This window comes from Tympanuchus pallidicinctus, unplaced genomic scaffold (assembly GCF_026119805.1).
Source record: "Tympanuchus pallidicinctus isolate F22 unplaced genomic scaffold, pur_lepc_1.0 scaffold20, whole genome shotgun sequence".
Taxonomy (NCBI): Eukaryota; Metazoa; Chordata; class Aves; order Galliformes; family Phasianidae; genus Tympanuchus; species Tympanuchus pallidicinctus.
The window spans coordinates 8,124,131-8,142,686 of record NW_026294722.1 but is presented as its reverse complement, the minus strand read 5'-3'; the positions used below and the strand labels follow the sequence as shown (position 1 = coordinate 8,142,686).

Here is an 18,556-nt window from a genome sequence, read left to right as displayed (position 1 = left end):
CCTAGAAGTAAGTTTGTTCACGTTATTTTGGCACCCCCATGATTTATCCAGCTATAACATACTGGGACTTCTGAAAGTCAACACTAACCAAGGTTCAGATTCAGAATGCTTCCTGGAGTGGCAGTTCTTTCTTGCTTAGCAGAAATTGGCGTTGACGATTGAGGAGAGAAGGGTTTGGGACTGCCTGACAAGCTCCCTGCTTGACCTGTTCTCGTTGGTGCAGGGGAAGCTGAAAAAAGTACAAAATTAATAAGGATGGATTTAATAAAAATCACAGTAAAGCCATATTTGCTGCGCCAAAACAGCTTTTCAACTTATAAAAGCAGAGAAAAGGTTTTTGTTTAATCATTTAAATATTATTCTATACCTCCACTGCTAACTTTCAAATACCTTTAGACTTTAGTTTAATAAAAGAAGAAATTGTAAGGAAAATCACACTACCATGATTTATTTCATTACACCAAATGCACGTTTACCCTGAAAACCTCTCTGTTTTCAAGATTCTAGCTTTCGAGATTTGGTTATTTTAAATGTGAACTCTAGACTCTGAATTGCCATTATTTTACTGCATGTATGCAGGTAAACATTAACAAAAAAGTCCAGCCATTTTGTAGAGATGTTAATAGAGAATTGAAAGAAATCATATTAAGGTCAGTCAGTGCAGCTGGAGATCAGTGACAAAAATCCCTCAGATAAGGCAGTAGGATATTCTAATTTTACACAGTTAAGCAAAAGTCTGTGCTCTGATCCTCCAAAACATCCAGAGTCACATTTCAAACATGAACTTCAGGAAGCTCCCAGTCAGTCTACAGAAGGAAGCTTTCGTAGGCCATAACCTGAAAAAAACCTCTGATTTCTGACAGCAAGTGCTGTGCATTAAACTCCTGTTTAACGTTCTGACAAGTTACCCTGAAGTCATAGCTGAACACTGCATCTGACAGCTACAATTCATTTGCTACATCCCAGGACAAGGTTGCAAGTTATTTCCAAGTTATTTCCTTCGTATCACTCCAAATGCACAACAGAACCATCCATTCCATCTGAATAAAAGCATTCCTATCTAAAGACAGTGCAGTCATCCTACCTGGAATTTTCTTTTACAATAAACAAAGTTAGTTAATCCTCATTTTAATCACATCACACATTCCATTAACACGACAGCTAAATTAAAAAAAATATATATTAGCATTTGTGACAATATACAGGAAGAAACGCCAGGTGGGAAATTGGAACATATGAGTTTAGAATATAAAAATCAGCTAATCATTGAATCATAGAATGGCCTGGGTTGAAGAGGACCACAATGATCATCCAGTTTCAACCCCCTGCTGTGTGTGGGGTTGCCAACCAGCAGACCAGGCTGCCCAGAGCCACATCCAGCCTGCACGTGGAGGAGCTCGGTTGCAAGGGACCTCCATCAATTCCAACTGCCTGCTGTTAAGTCAAATCTGGCATTTTATGCACTAAGACAGGATCAGCAAGATGTGAGGAAAGTGACAGTTCCCCAGAATTGCTATGATGGTCAAGAATGCAAAATAATAGGATAATATTATCCTATATCTCCTATTACCTTTCTCTAACAGGACAGCTTTAATGTGATTTTGGTAACAATCTCTACTATTATAAAGAAATAATAACGTAAATAAGTTTTAAGACAGAAAACAGTACCTGTAAGCTACAGCTTGTGCAGGAAAACTGCACACAAATACATCCTTGATAACTGCTGTATAAAATGAACTAATCCTTTTGACATGTTATTCTCTATTGATATATCTATGTGTTCTCAACACTTAAAACTGATGCAGTTACTTTATCACAATTTCCATGAGATAATTTGGAGCCAAAGGTGGTTTCACAGCTCAGCTTTAAGGAGGAGTAAGATACCCAAATGGCATCACATCTACTGACCACTTGGCATACATGCCTGCCTGCTTGTTTTGGAGAAACTACTGGGCTGCACAAACACTGCAGAGTAAGTGTCACATATGACTCTTGTTGGTTGATTTTTTTTTTACATTAAGTTTCTTGAAACAGATGTAGGGGCAGAGGGGAGGGTGGTTATTTAGCACCGATTTCTCCAGCTGCAATACTGACCTGATAAACAAAATTTATCTCAAATCTCAAAGTCACTTCTGCTGGTTCTGACTCTTTCAAATGTGCCCACCACTAATTCACACAATTAAGAAACGTGTGCCTTACCAGTGCCGTTCCACAGAAGGTGAACAAATGATACCACAACTCTTTTGTACAGCACCACCTCCACCTAAATGGGCAGCACTGGCAAAAGTTTATTTCCAATAAATTTTAAGTCTTATTGAAAGCAAATAAATAAAGGCAAAGCCTTGAAAAAGAGCTATCCAATTTTAAATGAAATGCCTCCTAATCACAACGATTCCAGCTAGTGAATTAACCATACGGAGTCTTACAGCCCCTTTCTACCTGTATTTTTCTCAATAAAATCCATGGATTCTTCACTTGCACTGAAGTGGCTGGAAGTTGCCTTTTTCTCTGCATCCTGCTCAACGTCAGACCCGGTGTGCACTGATGAGTTGGTACTCATTGGCGACCGCGGCATATCTGTCAGCGAAATCCTACGACCCGTGCTACTGCTCAGCATGGGTTTGCTCATGAGAATCTTCGGTGACGCTGTCATATCAAAGTTCAGTTTGATTTTCTCTTGCTTGTCCGTCTTTGCAGTTCCGGCAGTTGGGTTTGTAGGATCGAGCAACATTTGGTACTGATTATTGGGAGTATACGGTGTCCGGAAAGGTGCGTAATTAAATACTCCAAACTTCCTACGAATGTTATCAACATAAACCTCCATTTCTTGCATTGCACTATTGAAGATGCTTTTCGTCTTTTTCACAGAAAAAGGAATTTCTTTAGACATGAGGTAGCAATTATTTATTGGAACCCAGGCCCTATAAATCAAACAGAAAGACAGAGATATGACAGTTTACGCTGTTAACTGACACAGTACAGTTTTAAACATTTTTTTCCCCAAACTCTGATTTTATGCCATCATAAAGATGTGTGCACCTGAGATCATTTCCGAGGATCTTCACCTTCTTTTAGAAGGTCACTGCACAGGGTTTTTCACATTAAATAATCCTGGTAAATAAGTAAACTGCTTCTATTAGGATATTTCTAGCTGATTTTACTTTTCTCCAGCAACACATAAAAGAAGATTAAATACTGATCAATAGGACAAAACATACTTAACCAAACTAGTCCATAGAACTGTAAGATGATCTTTACAAAACAATCTTTCCATTGGTCGTAGCAGAGAAACATGAAAATGCAAGTGAGAAAAACAATTCCAAAGAACATCCTACAATTGTGTGTTCACTACCTTGGTGTTCAGACAGCTCAAACAACAGTACTGGCCCCTTCCACTAGTAAGAATTTTATTTTTTTTTTTCCAGTGCAAACTCATTGCCACATGAATGAACTTGGATGATCAGTGAGGTCATATAGGTGCAAGTCTTGCAAGTGCACGGCTCACACTCTACAGACATCATGTAAGGAATTAAAATTGCATACACTACAATGTTATTATAGCTTATCCAGGTCAATATTAAAAAAAAAAAAGGATTCCAAAGCTTGGAGAGCACAAAATAACAATGAGGTGGTTTTTATTTTTTTAACTATAACCAGAAATAAGCTTTGGTTAAATTCCCACCTGTCGTGTTGGCCAAAGAAGCGGGCATCAACTTGCCCATCTTTATCCCTCAGTGCTTTAGCAGGCCAGAACGGAAAGCCTTTGAGTTTAGCCCAGACCAAAGGGTGAGGATTGCTCTAGAGAAAGATGGTAGAACATACGGTAAGAAAAAACTAGCAGTATTACCTTCAAAATCTGTTATACAGCATTAAGTTTTTAAAATTATATTTATTTCCTAGATTAAATAATGTGCAAGACCCTGGACAAACACAAGATTCCATTTCACTATATATTTGGTACCTAATAGATCATGGGAAGAAAAAAGTTAAAAAAAATAAATAAATAAAATATTATCTCGTTTGAACAAATCTTAATAGGGCTTACTATTCTATAATTTTTTTTCTTGTTCTCTCCCAATATGCAGCACATCCTAAACTACAGTTGACCTCTGAAATTCTTTAATTTCCACTTAAGCTCAAGAGAGAACTTGATGGATTACACAGTTCTACTTAAGAACTTCAATAAGTCTTTCAGGGTTTGGTGCAATATTAAACAAAAGCAGAAGTCAGACAACCTATTAACAGGCAATAAAGGAAAGCCAAGTCTTAATACTGAAATCTCAAAACCACGTTTTCAAAAGTTCACATTTCAGAAATTTTACTCTTAGTGCAAGTACCACAAATGACCCATCAGTGGGCACCTTTTATTTGAGGGCAGAGACTGCAAACTGGTTGCTAGCAATTTACAGTCACTTCTCCAAAAGCATGAGTCTGACAGCTAACACCTTGAGATGGTCTGATTCCACAAAGCGCGATGAGCGTGACGTGTAACTACAAGTGGCTTTGTAAAACCAGCAGTTCTCCTTAATTCACACCTCTCAGTAACCACCACAGGTTGAAAACAACAGGAGGACAAGAAGAGCTAAATGAGAGCCTTTACTTCAATGCACTAGCTAGACTACCATCATCCTTAACTTACACAAGGCTCACAAAACCAATTCTCTCGTTTTTGGCAAGCAGCTAAGTAACATTCCGGACACACTTCAATTTCATTCATCTGAAAAGAAAAGGAAAACAATTATTCAATAACTTATCACAGCTCAAGGTGCGATTAGTAAATACTGTAATATAATAACATCATATTTCCCACCAATCTGTGGTCATAAATCAACCTTTAACTGCCAAGAATTCAATGCTACTTTGAAAGTAAACCCTGTTTTCCTACCCCTGTGAAGCAGGCTTTCCAGTTAAACAAGACACATTTCTAAGCCTCTCTTCAGATCATACACTGCTCATGTCATGAAAATACATTCTGTCTTTAGTGTTGCATTTATTGCAGTGATAAAGAATTACTGACCACCATTTGTTTCTGAACACTTAGTTCCATAATAATTTAGGAGACCAAAAAGGAAATATGTTGTTCTTTTTTCAGACTATATAAGCCAATTAGGAAGTCAGAATCAGGTCATACACAATTTTTTTTCTCTGAACAATTGATACATCCTCAAAACTTACTAGAATAATGGATATTGCTGCATCAGCAGAGGGGTGGGAAAAGCACTCTGCATAAATATGAAGTGTCAGATTATCAGATAATTCATATCAATGAAATACCATTCAAAAACGCTGCATTTAGAATAAATTTTTGTAATATTAGCATTATGAATTCTCAGTGAAATAAAATCACTTCAAACAACCAACTAAAATGCAGGCATTTATTCACAGGGCTTTCATACTGTGACATCAAACGAACCACCTCAAATATGTCTACAAATCAGAACATCTGTTTCTTTTTCCACCTCCAAGCATTCATTTAGAAGACAGGTGTCTTTGTGCAGATCCCATATATCTTCTCTCCCATCACTGACATCCTAATTACATATGGTGAATATCCTAAGGAAAATATTATTAGCAATGCCCTTGTCAAAATCCTCCTATAAGCCATGGATATGCATCCCCAAACATAAGAAAGCCTACACAAATTATAGTTTGTAATGCATACATTAGAAAACATTATTTCAATCACAAATACAAGCAATGGAATACTTCAAATATACAGATAGAACAATCAAATTAACTGGGGTACACATACCTCATGCTCACAGATTTTGATGATGACTTTTGCTGTTTGTGTCAATTTGTGATTTCCTGAGAAGACAATAAGAAAAATGCTCTAACCAAGAAAACTGTTAGTATAAAACGATGATAAAAATCAACAGGTTTTAGTTATAAAAAGTTTATGTTGAAGACAACATAGAACATCTGAAAAGACAATGCAAAGCAGGTATATATTCAACACGTGCTTGTGGAAGCAGCAGGCAGGCTCTTCCCAGCAAACAAAGCGCAGTAAAAAATCTTCACATGTTCCCTGTTTGTGCCTGTTTGTCCCTGCCCACCACTGACACACCATTCAGTAACGGGCATCTCCTCAGGTAGGTCTCCTTCTGAGCAAAGAGACAGCATAGGCAGTATTTGGTCCCTAGTGTAAATGTAGGTCATTCTTTGTTTTTGTAAAGTCACGTTTAGAACTACGGCATTAGCAGGAAGATACTTTCACCATTTGTCAAGCAGCAGCAAGTTTCTGCATTGCTTAATCCAATCTGAAGCTTCATATTCTAGGAAGTATATCTCTATGCTTACCCCCATTGTAAATAATGCAGTTGTGCAAAATCCATTTGGCATCAGCCAAAAATGCTTCAGTGCAACCGTACATTTTCTTTTTAACATTCTGGAAAGAAACATTTAAAAATGTATCAGAAAACAGATATGAGTAAAAACTCGCATCTTCCTAAACACTGCTGCCTGTCAGACACACAATTACTAAAACAAAAACCTTATATTACAACTCATTCTAAATACTTCAGTAACCTTCGAAGTTCAAGGTGTTTTCTGACTGCCCTAAATATTTATGAAATGTCTAAACCAATTCTCAACAGTGAACTATTTAGATCAGCATCTTCAATAATTCCAAAGGGCTGCAGAGGGGCACCAGTAAGCACCTGTCCATTTCCTGAGGCAGTAATTCTGCTTGAGGTCTCTACAGAAAACTAAGTCCCTGATTTTGCACTGGCATATCATCATCGCTGCATGGCATTTTAATTTCTTAATTTTGACAAGACCCAGGAAAAAATTATTTACTACACCCCATAAGCCAGTTTTTGATATTCTAGCCTACCACCTGGGTGAATCAAATCAGTGACATGGATTTGTTATACATTTATGCCACAAAGACATTGACCTCTGCTCCCAGAGCCCAGAGAATAAGGACTCCTCACCCAGGCACTACCACAACAAAGCTCTGCATTGCTACGCTATTATTAAAGCGACAGAGAATGAAGAACTTTGTAATTTGAAACATTGAACTTATTACTGAACTGACAAACTCCTGTAATCCACTTCTTTACTGTTTTCTTCTCCCACATCTCAGGTGCAGTGGATGTTCTTCTATTTGCTATTTTATATGTTCTAATGTTTGACCAGCAGATGAGCCTGGAATGACCTCTGGTCACACACTCAAATGGTCCCAAGGGGAATCAACGTATCAGCAATGCATTAATAGCTAACAAACATGGTGATCAAACATAAAATGTTACTAATGAAGTCTCCCCACAGGATGATTCCCAGAATTATACGGATTAAACTTGTCTTTTTTATACTGCTTTTGCTGAGCACTTGCCATTAGCTCAGACTGCATAACAGACACATTCAGAGGCTCTTCCAGTTGGTTTTACAATAACAAAACTGTAATCAAAACAATTAAATAATTTCAAGCAATCTCTCTCGCTCCCATCGAACAACCCAGAAAGCTTAACCACAGCAATCAAACTCAAAGGACCTTTGCCTCATACCAACCTTCTCTAATGTACAAAGGTCCATTGGATGAAAGATATATTCTGCATAATCTGGGTGTTGATCCAGCGAAACTGGCTTTTGAAATGGCTCTGTCTGTTAGGAGAAAACAAATCACACAGCTTCTTAATACTGAACAGCTCCATCAACAACTCCATAGTCACTCTTCTAATACTACTTTCAACTGCGGTATCAGAGAAAATTATTTAAAAGAAACAGTAAAGATTTGTGAAGTAATGCAGTGCTGGCAAAATGAGGAAATAAATGCCCTCACATAACTGATTTTTCATATGTTGGAAGTGATGAATTACAAGCCTTTGGGTTTTTGTAAAATGGACTGTTCTTATTTACAGCAGATCTTTTTTGAGCAGAGTATTAGCTGAGGCTCAGCAAATCGTTTTTTGGAGAACAAACACTCCCATTATCTAGAATTAGAAATAACTTTATCAGTCTTAGAACTTTCAGAACAATGGCGACTTGCAGATAAATTCAAACTTCCATCAGTGGGACTCTGCACGTTATCTGCTGCATTGCCTTTCTAGCTGCACATTGAGAACATTTTGTCATCTCAACACAAACACACACTGATACTTTGCTTCTGAAAAAAAAAAAAAAAAAAGGTAATGACTCTTTCTAAAAGGAGACTATCTACCACTCCAGAGTTAAAATACTCCAAGAGCTGAAGTTTATCAATACTAAAGAGTAACCTTCCTAGAAACTGTCACTATTTTTCTGCTGAAATATTTATCATGGAGACACCAGAGCTGTAAAGAACCCATGATTCCTTCCATACATCTGGTTTTTCCAATATATTTTACTGTATGCTTGCAAGCACAGAGACTCCTCTAATCTATTTACAGGGACAAGGTAGCAACAGGAATTCAGATAAGCCATGGCAATCCATTAAAACATCTTACTACACTTTTTTCTTCCCACATGTGAAAACTACTCAAAGCTTGCATAGTGAAAAAAGAGCAACCAGAAATTTAGAAGAAAGAATGAGGGACTGAAATGTGTGAAACTTCCAGGAGGCAATGATGATTTTGAGGGTTAAATCTCAGACAGACGTGGAGATTGGTAAAAGTTAGAGGAAACAACATTTTCCCTCCATGATAAAAGTTCATAGGATGGCAGATTCCTACAATATGCAAGTTGATGGCACAGGTTGCCAATACACTGAGAAAAAATTCAGTTTTACAAGTATATGATACAACTACTTCTTGTGGCGAGAACAATTTCCTACTAACAGAGAAAAGACTGGCTTATAATCAAATTAAGGGTTATAATCAAATATGTAACATTACCTGCACCTATAGCCTTGCCCACATATCTGGGTTGGTAAGAAACCACACCTTGTCATTTCCCTTGCACCTCAGATAAGACCAGCATTGTTCACTTTCAGTGAGTGAGAAAATACAAATTCCCTTTGGAAAGCTATGCTGCATCCTCACTACATCTACTGAAACTACCTCCAGAAGTTGCATCAAGGAACGGTGCTTTATATGCATTCCAGAACAGCATACACAGTCTGAACGAAGCTGTTTGCAATACACGGGTGGTAAACAGCAGAAAATCTGACAAAATGAGCTAGACTCAGGTCAACAAGAGGAAGCAAAACCCAATATTATGACAAACATACAGAACAGGCATTAAAAAAAAAAAAAAAAAAAAATCTTCCTTACCCCTGGCTGTTTCATTTTCTGTAGTGCAAACTTCAGCAAATATGATAGTTGTTCAGTGGTGAGCATTGTCATAGCTTTACTCTGTGTTTCTATGCATTCTGCAACTGTGATTTTCTAAAAATTAGGATGAAAATAATATTGTCAGCAAACATTTCTAGGTGAATTCTTCTCCAGTAAAAAATCCCAGCATTTGAACAGAAGATAATAACTACTTCCTAAGAAACAAAATATTTTTTATGAAGTAGCATAAATACTTCAGATACTTGTTTTATTAAATTCTGGATATGTTAGCCTAAATAAGTAAGTGAATATATAAAAAGGGAAAAGTTTAGAAACTACATTCATTTTTTAGATCACCCAAATAAGAGAATGTTGGAATACATACAATTCCCAATACAGTGCAAGCTCCAGCAACACGAATGAGGAAAAAAGTCATCTGGGCTCCATATAATGCAATACATGCCAAAAAAAAAGACATCTGATAAACCAATTTACTTTCATTGTAGATACAATGATGCTAATTATTCTCTCTCCAGAAGTTGTTGGAGAGGAATAGTTAAATTCTTCCTCAGACCTGCAGAAAAATATAGTACTAATAATATCCTCTTGTTTACGTAGACCCTACAGTGCACATGTTCTGAGCACTCTGCAGAACTGATCAGCCCCCATGCAGCAGCATGAAGTAAGCTAGACAAAACTGTGAACTGTTTTCAGAGTTAAAGGTAAGATGTGGGGATCACTCTTTGAAATGGATTCGCCTTCCCTAGAGATGGTAAGAAGTTGAAGAGTCACAGTGAGATGCCCAACAGAGTCCAGGTGAACGCACAGAGAAAAAGCAAGGAAGCAGCAAGAGACGCTCCCTTTTCACACAACTTTTTCTGGTACATAAGAGTAGAACAGAAACACATTGGAGTGTAAAAAAAAGCAGTTTGTATCACTCATATACAGAAGAAATCTGCTCCTTCTATCAAACTAACCTCACATTCTGGGCAAAACCAATCCCCCTCTGGTTCCGCTGTCAGTTTCAGACACTTAGCGTGATAAACCCGAGGGCAGAGTTCACAGCAGAGGACTTGGCCTTCCCGATGACAAACCCAGCAATAGAAATCATTCCGTCCATCCTGTGGTACAACATCAACAGGGTCTGTGGTGAGTGGCTGCTTCATATAGTAAAACGGACCATGTCTTAGTTCTGACTGAAATGTAGGCAAGAAAAACAGGTTTGGTTTCAAAACAAATTTGCATTTCATACAAAATAGCATTCATAGCAATAAATATCATTATATATAAATCAAACAGCAATCTACAGAGTTTGATTAACGTTTATGTAAACACAATATCTTATTTATTGCACAAAGCCATTCATAAAGAGATTCACTTCATATTCAGATGCCAAATGATGCATATTATACTCAGCACTGAAAATAAATTTTTGTGGCAAATGAGGACATCAAGTGCAAGTCGTGCAATCCAACATCCTCAAACTCAGAATCCCATGGGGCTGAAGGAGCTACATCATACTGGGAGATGTAGTGGTGGCTAAACTGGCACAACTGAAGAAATTAATCAGTCCTGACAAAGTAGCTGAGCACCACACAACCCTGTCCTAAATTACAGTAACTCACAACTTTTCAGAACCAAGCAAGTCAATGGTGATTTTAACTGATAAAGCAAAACAAAGTAGGATGGCACAGAAGCAGATTCACAACTTTAATAAGGTGACCCCAGCAGCATGAGCCTGGGGAAAAATGTAACCCACCATTTACATGAGCATCAAAATTTAAGACACAATCTCCACTAGTTTGCACTAGAAAATAATGTGAATTTCATAAACTGCACAGACTGCTCTTTCACTTGCGCCTCAAACTGCTTAAAGGTGACACAGATGATACCAAAACATGAGAGCAGGAGAGCCTGAGAGAGCCAAAATTGGACAACAGATACCCAGTGTTTCCTGGATTGGATTTGAAGAAAAGCAAAAAATTATTGGAAAACTGAGACATATTTATTAATGATAAGGGAATTTAAGTTTCCTGTTTGCTATTAATTAAAGGAGGAGGGGATGGAGATAAATAATCACAAATTTTTTACTATTTGCTGTGACTCTTTGTTTGATGTAATGCTATTTGTGGCTACCCAACCAGCTGCTTGTAGTTTGCAGCACCTCTTTGGTTCTCGTGTAATCGTGTGCACTTCCTACATCACAAAGAGCTTCACAAGTTCTTAGGCTGTCACATGCCTGCCTGATTGCTAAACAGGGGGACAATATGCAAAAGCTGGGTACCTCTGCGGCACCCTGAACAAAACTGGTCACACAGGACATACATTATACACCACAAACCACCATCAGCTTAGACTGTGATCCTTCTAGATTTATAAAGTAGCAAAGGACAAGGTCTAATTATCCTCATGAGTAGGAGGCCTTCCATGACAAAGTTAGGTGATGCAGAAGAGGTGTTCTATGACAATCCAGCTGGAGATATAATATCTCAACAGATACACCAGAAGACATATTACCTCTGATAATCAATTACTGTATAATATTTCATGCAAAGAAAGAATGTTATCCATAAAATTTTACTGTAACTTCATAAGCATTCTGCTACCTAAAGTTCCACTTACATTCCTGTCTCTTTTGGCAGTTTTCATTTCCTATTCTACATACATTGCAGCTACTAGAAAGGTAGCACAGACATGGACTGAGCGTTATCTTCTGTACTTTCTCTGTATACAGTTAAACACAGATACAACCAGACCTCTACAAGGAAGGTTCTTTGTGCTCCTGGGGAATAAGAGGGGCAGGGAAAGGCTTTACCTACATTTCAAATATATTACTATGCCAATCATTCAAACCAGGACAGAAGTGCACGTGTAAACTCAGAGCGAAAAAGAGAAAGTTACAATTGTCAGCAGAAGTGTGCTTTGTTTGTGGTTACATGCACCACAGCTTGAGACCAAAATCTCAATACTCAGAGATTCTGAAACTGAAGTCTTGGTAGTTGAGATGCAGCTATGGGCAGCGCATCCACACTGACTTCCTGTTCTAAAAGAAATTTAAAATCTGTAAGCAATTACAGAGAAATGAGCTTATTGTAGCTAAATAAAATAGTCCTTCTTTGCTAGAAGGTGGAAGGAATTAATTCTCTGACTGAGGACTTTCCTATCTTTCAGATAAATACCACCTTGTTTTGTCTGAGCTAAGACTGAGGGCCAGGAAAGAAAGAAGATAGGAATGAGACTCAAAAAGACTCAAACAACAGAACTAAATGATGGAAAACGAACCCCCGAGTGACATCAAAGGAGCCTTTCACTTGTTCTAATCAGAGCAACATGTTTAAGAGTTTAAATGTTAACAGTCATGAAAGAAAAGCTTTGTTCTCCCAACAGTTTCAAAAGTCAGTTCCAGCTCAAGTGGCAGCTTGCCCTCACAGTTTCAGTAATGTTAGTAAGATACGTATAAAACTGAAGGAAAAACAAGAGTACTGTAGTGCTTTTTATGCAAGAAAAAGATTACTATTTCTAGTCAGTTTAAATTAACTTTAAAGCTAGGTTGGAAAAAAGCTGCTACTTCAAATATATTGTAGCTGACCAAGTGTTGCACATTCCTGATTATTTTTTTTTAACCTTTTAGCTATACTCTTTATCTCCGTAATTTTTTGTATGTCAATACTTTAAATACCCGTTGGCACCATTCTGAACACCCGTAGCATCTTAGTACAAAGCCTTGTGCAATGATAGCTGTAGTGAGGGGGTATCTTGATACACACCAGCACTACCAAACACTCGATGGTGAAGAATATCAACCTGGAGGCTCCACTGATGTTGCCAGACCTCAAAATGGATTTATCAGCCAAGCAGAATCACAGCTGTCAGCTACATTATACTTGAAACCTAAACTAGGAGCAAAACAAGTAACTGTGTGCTTAGCTTACATCTCTTCAGCAGTTAAGGGATCTTTAACATTAACTGCCATTATGTAGAGCAGACTGATACACCTTATAGAAACAATCATCTTCAGGTACGTTTTATTAAATTAAAAACAACTTACAAAAGCAAAAAAAAGCCAACAAAAACAAACCAAAACAAATGATACTTCCTTGCTAACTGATAACATGTACAGCTAAGCAACATGCCTAGTTTGCTTTTCTTCTTTAGATACACAACTTTTCTATCCTGCAGTATTTCAGGTTTGAAATACCTGGAAAACAGAAAATGATTTACTGAGGGGAACGGACATATTGAGTTCAACAACTACAATTATTTTTCACACAGTGTACTTTTAAATGCATGAATGAACAGTGGGAAGGAATCCTCTAAGATTCAGCCTCACTGTCTGTACCATTATCTCTACAGAGCGCAGTTAGAAAACCCAAACTGCAGCACAACATCATCTCCTTGCAAATGTCCAAGACATGTAGGAATTCTCAGAGCCCACAGTGAACTCAGAAAAAGCCAAACTGACAACATTAAACTACATCAGCAATGCCTACACATGCTGTTACTAGACCTCCCCAGTACCCTAAGTAAAATACATTTAGCACTGAAAGACCATTCTTTGGCCTCATTTATTCAAGGTCTCTGTTCCAAAATAAACTGCAGCGATTAACAATTTCATTTTCCTTCTAAACCAGTACAATTGTACCATGATGATGTTTAATGCAGATGCTAATACATGAGGGGAAAAAAAGCTCCAAATCCACACAACTTAATCCTGTGTTTATAAGATAGTGGTAGAACACATTAACACACAAAAGCACTCTGAACAGAACACAGGCACTTCATCTGCTAACTAGATGAGAAATCATTTCAGTGGAGCTAAAGATTGCTTTCATGTAATCTCCTCCAGGATGATAGAGCTGCTTTACAGCATTTGGTATTCAATGTAATTCATACAATTCCTTCATTTGCATCATACAAAGACTCTGAAATTGTCAGCCTTCTGGAATCAAGTCCTTTCATGAGCTACAACAAATGCTATAAATTCAGTATTCAGAAGTCACTGAAAATGAAGACGGAAAAATACTGCCAGCACGATCCTTGGAGTCATCAACTTTGGTAGCAATATTTCTGGCTCATCAGTTTAAAGGAAGGGGAGAGAATCTGTGAAGTACCATGGGAGCAGCAGGACTGTTGTTAGCAACTGGCAAGAGGACTGGGAACAGATGACAGATTCCCAGAGATATTATGGTATCTTTCTTAACCTAGGACATCACATCCCTCTATATTTCCTTTTAATTTTATTTACTCTCTTGATAGTTTTAACAACAACAAAAGCTCTCATACTAAAAATAAAAAACTTAAGAAAAAAAATTATAAGCACTCAAATCTGCCTTAAAATGCCAATTCCTGCACCCACTGCACCTTCAGTGAATATCTACTTTCTAGTGCAAAAATTAAGCTTCCTAAAGAGTAGGGGGCTCCTGTTCAGCTCTCTACATCCATCTTTCATTGGTTCATATCCTAGCATAACAAGACCAGGACTTCTCTTACCTGTTCTTTATTATTACTGTTCAATAGACCAGGTTTCTTTTTCTTTTTTATGGGACTTGTTGATGCATCTTGGGGTGAGTGGCCATTAGAGGAATGTGGAGGGCTGGGAAACTTCCTTTTTTGTGCAGTGCGTTCGGCAGAGCCAGGATCTACGTCAGATACAAACAAACCTGTTAGAGAGCACACATCAGTGAAAAGTGTTCAGCCAGCATTGTGCTTTATCATACACACTCCCTCACTGAACAGTTTCTCAATTGCCCATTATGCAATCACATACAAAACTGGAAGCACAAACAATACCACCGTCAAATGAAATTTCAGTATACGTTATTTTAGGTTACATTAAACATTTGTTTCTTTTCCCCTGGAATTCTGGTCACTCATCTCATTCCAAATATTATTCTTTTTTGAGGTGTAATAACAATTACATTCTGTAGTTTAGCAGAAATCCATTTCAAACTTATTTCCTCAATTCCTCTCAAAAATAAAAACAATTATGATTTCACTGATGTAATTTAGGAAGATAAGGAACAGAAGCGTTCCTTATCTATCTGTGGCAAATGATGAGGTCAGACTTTCTTCCTATTTCCCATATTTAAACGTGTCTACTGAAATTAAAAAAAAAAAATAGAAAAAAAGACAAGACTCTCACTCATTTCTTAACATTTGACAGCTAAATAGAATAAAAAGAGAAAGTGACATAACTTTTCAATGCCTCTTAAAGGGAGAGCTCTAACATTCTCCAAGCAAATGACTAGAGCAGTTTATTAAGTCACAGCATCCCTCTAGACCCAAAGTTATCACTCCAGGCAAGAAAGATGGCAGAAGGAAACGTGCCCATGGCTCAACTGCTTTAAATCATCATTTGGTATCTTAGTGTAAGCTCATCAAGCAGCTTAAACCGACACAGCAGCCCTGGTGAGTGCTATGAGCTGCAAACATTCTTAAAAAGAGACAGAGAAGAAACTGAGAGCCAGTTTTACCAATCTGCTGTTGATCCTCAAGTCTGTTTCACTCTCACAGTGGTGCTCCATTTTGTTAACACTTTATAAAAACAGAACAACAAGCACTGACAAGCTCATCAGAAATACCCCAGGTAAAAAAAAAAAAAAAAAAGAGCATTCCTAATAGATATGGAAAGCTTAGCTCAAAGACAAAGTACTGATGTAAAACAAAAAGTACCATCAGCTGCAATAGACAATCACTGATCAGCAGACAACCTTGACAAAATACAAATGAAAATGCAACAGATTCTGTTCAACACTTTTTTTTTTTTTCCTTAAGCTTTTAGCATGTTTAACAAAACAAAATGTTAGACACAACCCCAGGGGTCAGAAGTCATCACTGCCGAAGAGAAACAACTGAAACCTCCACAAAGTCATTCCCATGCAGTCAATTCCCTACTGACTTGTGCTAGCAAGCTTTTTTTGCAGCTACCCACAAAACTGTTGAGGAATAAAATTAAAAAAAAAAAACAAAAACAAAAAACCAACCAAACAACGCTTTTTGCTGAGTAGTTTCTTTCTGTAGCCCCACTTGTTGCACAGCCAGACAAGTGCTTCCCCTTCAGCAAAGCAGTTATACTGGACAGGAACAAAGGAAGGAAAAAAGCAATGCTGCTTTATCATTAATGCCACCTTAAAGGGTGTTTGCGTTTTCCACAGCTCCCGACATGAAGTCAAATCCAACTGCTGGGAAATAATCCCTTCCTTCACGAATCTGTCATCTTTCCTTCCAGGTCTCACTAGGTGATGGGCTGAGTTGTATTGGGTTGCCAAGCCACCAGAATTTACTGGAAGACCTCATCTGAAATCTCCCATGAAAACTAACATATTTAAATACTACTTTACATGCATAATACTTCATATCTCCTTTCTCAAAATGAAAGATGATATTAAACTCATCAGCTTTAGGAATCCACTTATTCTTGTGTGAGAGAGATGCACAAAAGTGTTCATAGACTAAAGACAGGATAAAACTTATGTCAGCTTAGCCATTCTATTTCAGGCAGTTATCATTGTCAGTCATCTGCCCTGCCTGCGGCACATGTCCTGGACCTGCTCCAATTTTCAGCCAATCACATTAATTGGACTGAAAACAGGTACCTCAGATGCTCATTCAGAAGTGACTCATGTCTCTACTAGAAGCAACAATGCTCACCAGAGGAGCTGGCAGATGGCTTGAGGAGGTAACAGCACAGGCACCTGACTTTAATCCACTGCCTGTAAAGGCTCTCACTTAGCAGGACAGGCTAGTCAGGAGTCCAAGCTCCTTCCAGTTTCCTGTCTCAGATAGCATATCTTCTTTCCATTGCCTGTACTAATCCTGAATGCATTCGGGCATCTTTACAGAGGTACCCAAGTTTGATCACATGCTACTCTATCTGTACAGTAGGAAAACTGCATACAGAGATCGATTGAAATCTGCAGAAAACAACACAGTTGACTTCCCTCCTACAGGCAGGTAAGGTCATGCATGCTGCTGACTTAAGGTGCTTCAATGAGGAAACAGAAGTTATATGGACTGAATACATATCTAGGATTTTTAAGAGAATTTACAGTCAACTGTCAAATGCAACTCCTTCCTACAACAAAGCTGTAGGTATCACAAATAATATGGGCTGCTGACACTTTCTCATTAGACATTCTTAAAAGAAAGCCAATCATAGAATCACAGAATCACAGAATTGTAGGGGTTGGAAGGGACCTCCAGAGATCATCGAGTCCAACCCCCCTGCCAAAGCAGGTTCCCTACAGCAGGTCGCACAGGTCAGCATCCAGGCAGATCTTGAACATCTCCAGAGAAGGAGACTCCACCACCTCCCTGGGCAGCCTGTTCCAGTGCTCCGTCACCTCACTGTAAAGAAGTTCTTGCGCACATTGGTGCAGAACTTCCTATGCTGCAGTTTCCGGCCGTTTCCTCTTGTCCTGTCTCCACTCACCACTGAAAACAGTCTGGCCTCGCCATTCTGCCTCCCACACCTTAGATATTTATAGACTTGGATCAGGTCCCCTCTCAGTCTTCTTTTCTTAAGGCTGAGCAGACCCAGTAAGCCAAGAAAACAAAGTTTGGTTTAAAACTCTACTCAAAATAATGCCCCATGTAATTGATGTTAGGCTGAATCGCATTCAAAGGTGATATAGTTTGTTACATAGCACAAGTCTTAGAAGGTCAGTAACACAATGAAGAACTGAATTAGACTTCCAGATGATTTCTGTATTTTCTGCAAACGCAGAGGTCAAATAGTCCATAAAGAGAAATAAAACTGTCTCCAATAATGATTTGCACAAATAAAGATAAGGTTAACAACCTAGGCACATTTCTCTAAATACTACATGTATAATAATACAGGTACAGTTATGCTGACAGACTAGTGGGAGTTTTTTTCAGTTTAGCTAATCATGCACAGAAGGTAGCAGAAGAACTCCTATGGCTGGCATACGCTTCATCTATCCCATGAGAGCTGAGCCAGTAGAGCTATCATGGAAGAAAAACTGCAGCAGTGTCAGCTAAACCAAATCCCACAGTTTAACCAAAGCAATCCAAGCTAATATAAAAACAAGTTCTGAATTCTAACTTTTCATTTATGTGAAATAGAGCTTACTTAGCACGGGACCTGTTTGCACCCAGAGTGAGCAGCAAAAACTGCGTCGTGCCATCGCTCTTCTCATCCTGCTATCACCACACAGCTTGCACAACATCTCTGTTTCTCTTCTATAACCTCCATTTCTTAACACGGCCTTTTCACACATTCCTGAAAGAAGTCATGACTAAACTACTCTCACTGGGAAGTGCTGACTGTACTTTAACCCTTTTCCAACGCAGACATCTGTAGAATTCTCTCTCCCTACTGCAAACAACACCCTTAAAGTACT

The 18,556-nt window shown here is 38.2% G+C and overlaps 1 protein-coding gene across 16 annotated transcripts in view; it reads right to left on the bottom strand.

Annotated features, from left to right (window-relative positions):
* The window catches only part of ZMYND8 (zinc finger MYND-type containing 8), a 65,766-nt gene that overhangs the window by 16,478 nt on the left and 30,732 nt on the right, over window positions 1-18,556 (bottom strand). For 9 of the 16 annotated variants that reach the window (XR_008206898.1, XR_008206899.1, XM_052683455.1 and 6 more), the window contains 10 exons: window positions 14,682-14,851; window positions 10,169-10,387; window positions 9,192-9,305; window positions 7,513-7,605; window positions 6,301-6,388; window positions 5,753-5,808; window positions 4,640-4,717; window positions 3,683-3,798; window positions 2,440-2,921; window positions 89-229 (listed from right to left, as the gene is read on the bottom strand). Coding sequence is in view for 14 of the 16 variants with exons in the window: in XM_052683455.1 (XP_052539415.1) it covers window positions 89-229; window positions 2,440-2,921; window positions 3,683-3,798; window positions 4,640-4,717; window positions 5,753-5,808; window positions 6,301-6,388; window positions 7,513-7,605; window positions 9,192-9,305; window positions 10,169-10,387; window positions 14,682-14,851 (1,557 nt within the window). In the remaining 2 variants the exon portion in view is untranslated. The remainder of the gene's footprint in view (window positions 1-88; window positions 230-2,439; window positions 2,922-3,682; window positions 3,799-4,639; window positions 4,718-5,752; window positions 5,809-6,300; window positions 6,389-7,512; window positions 7,606-9,191; window positions 9,306-10,168; window positions 10,388-14,681; window positions 14,852-18,556) is intronic. The other 7 variants (XM_052683458.1, XM_052683457.1, XM_052683464.1 and 4 more) reach the window with 3 other exon arrangements.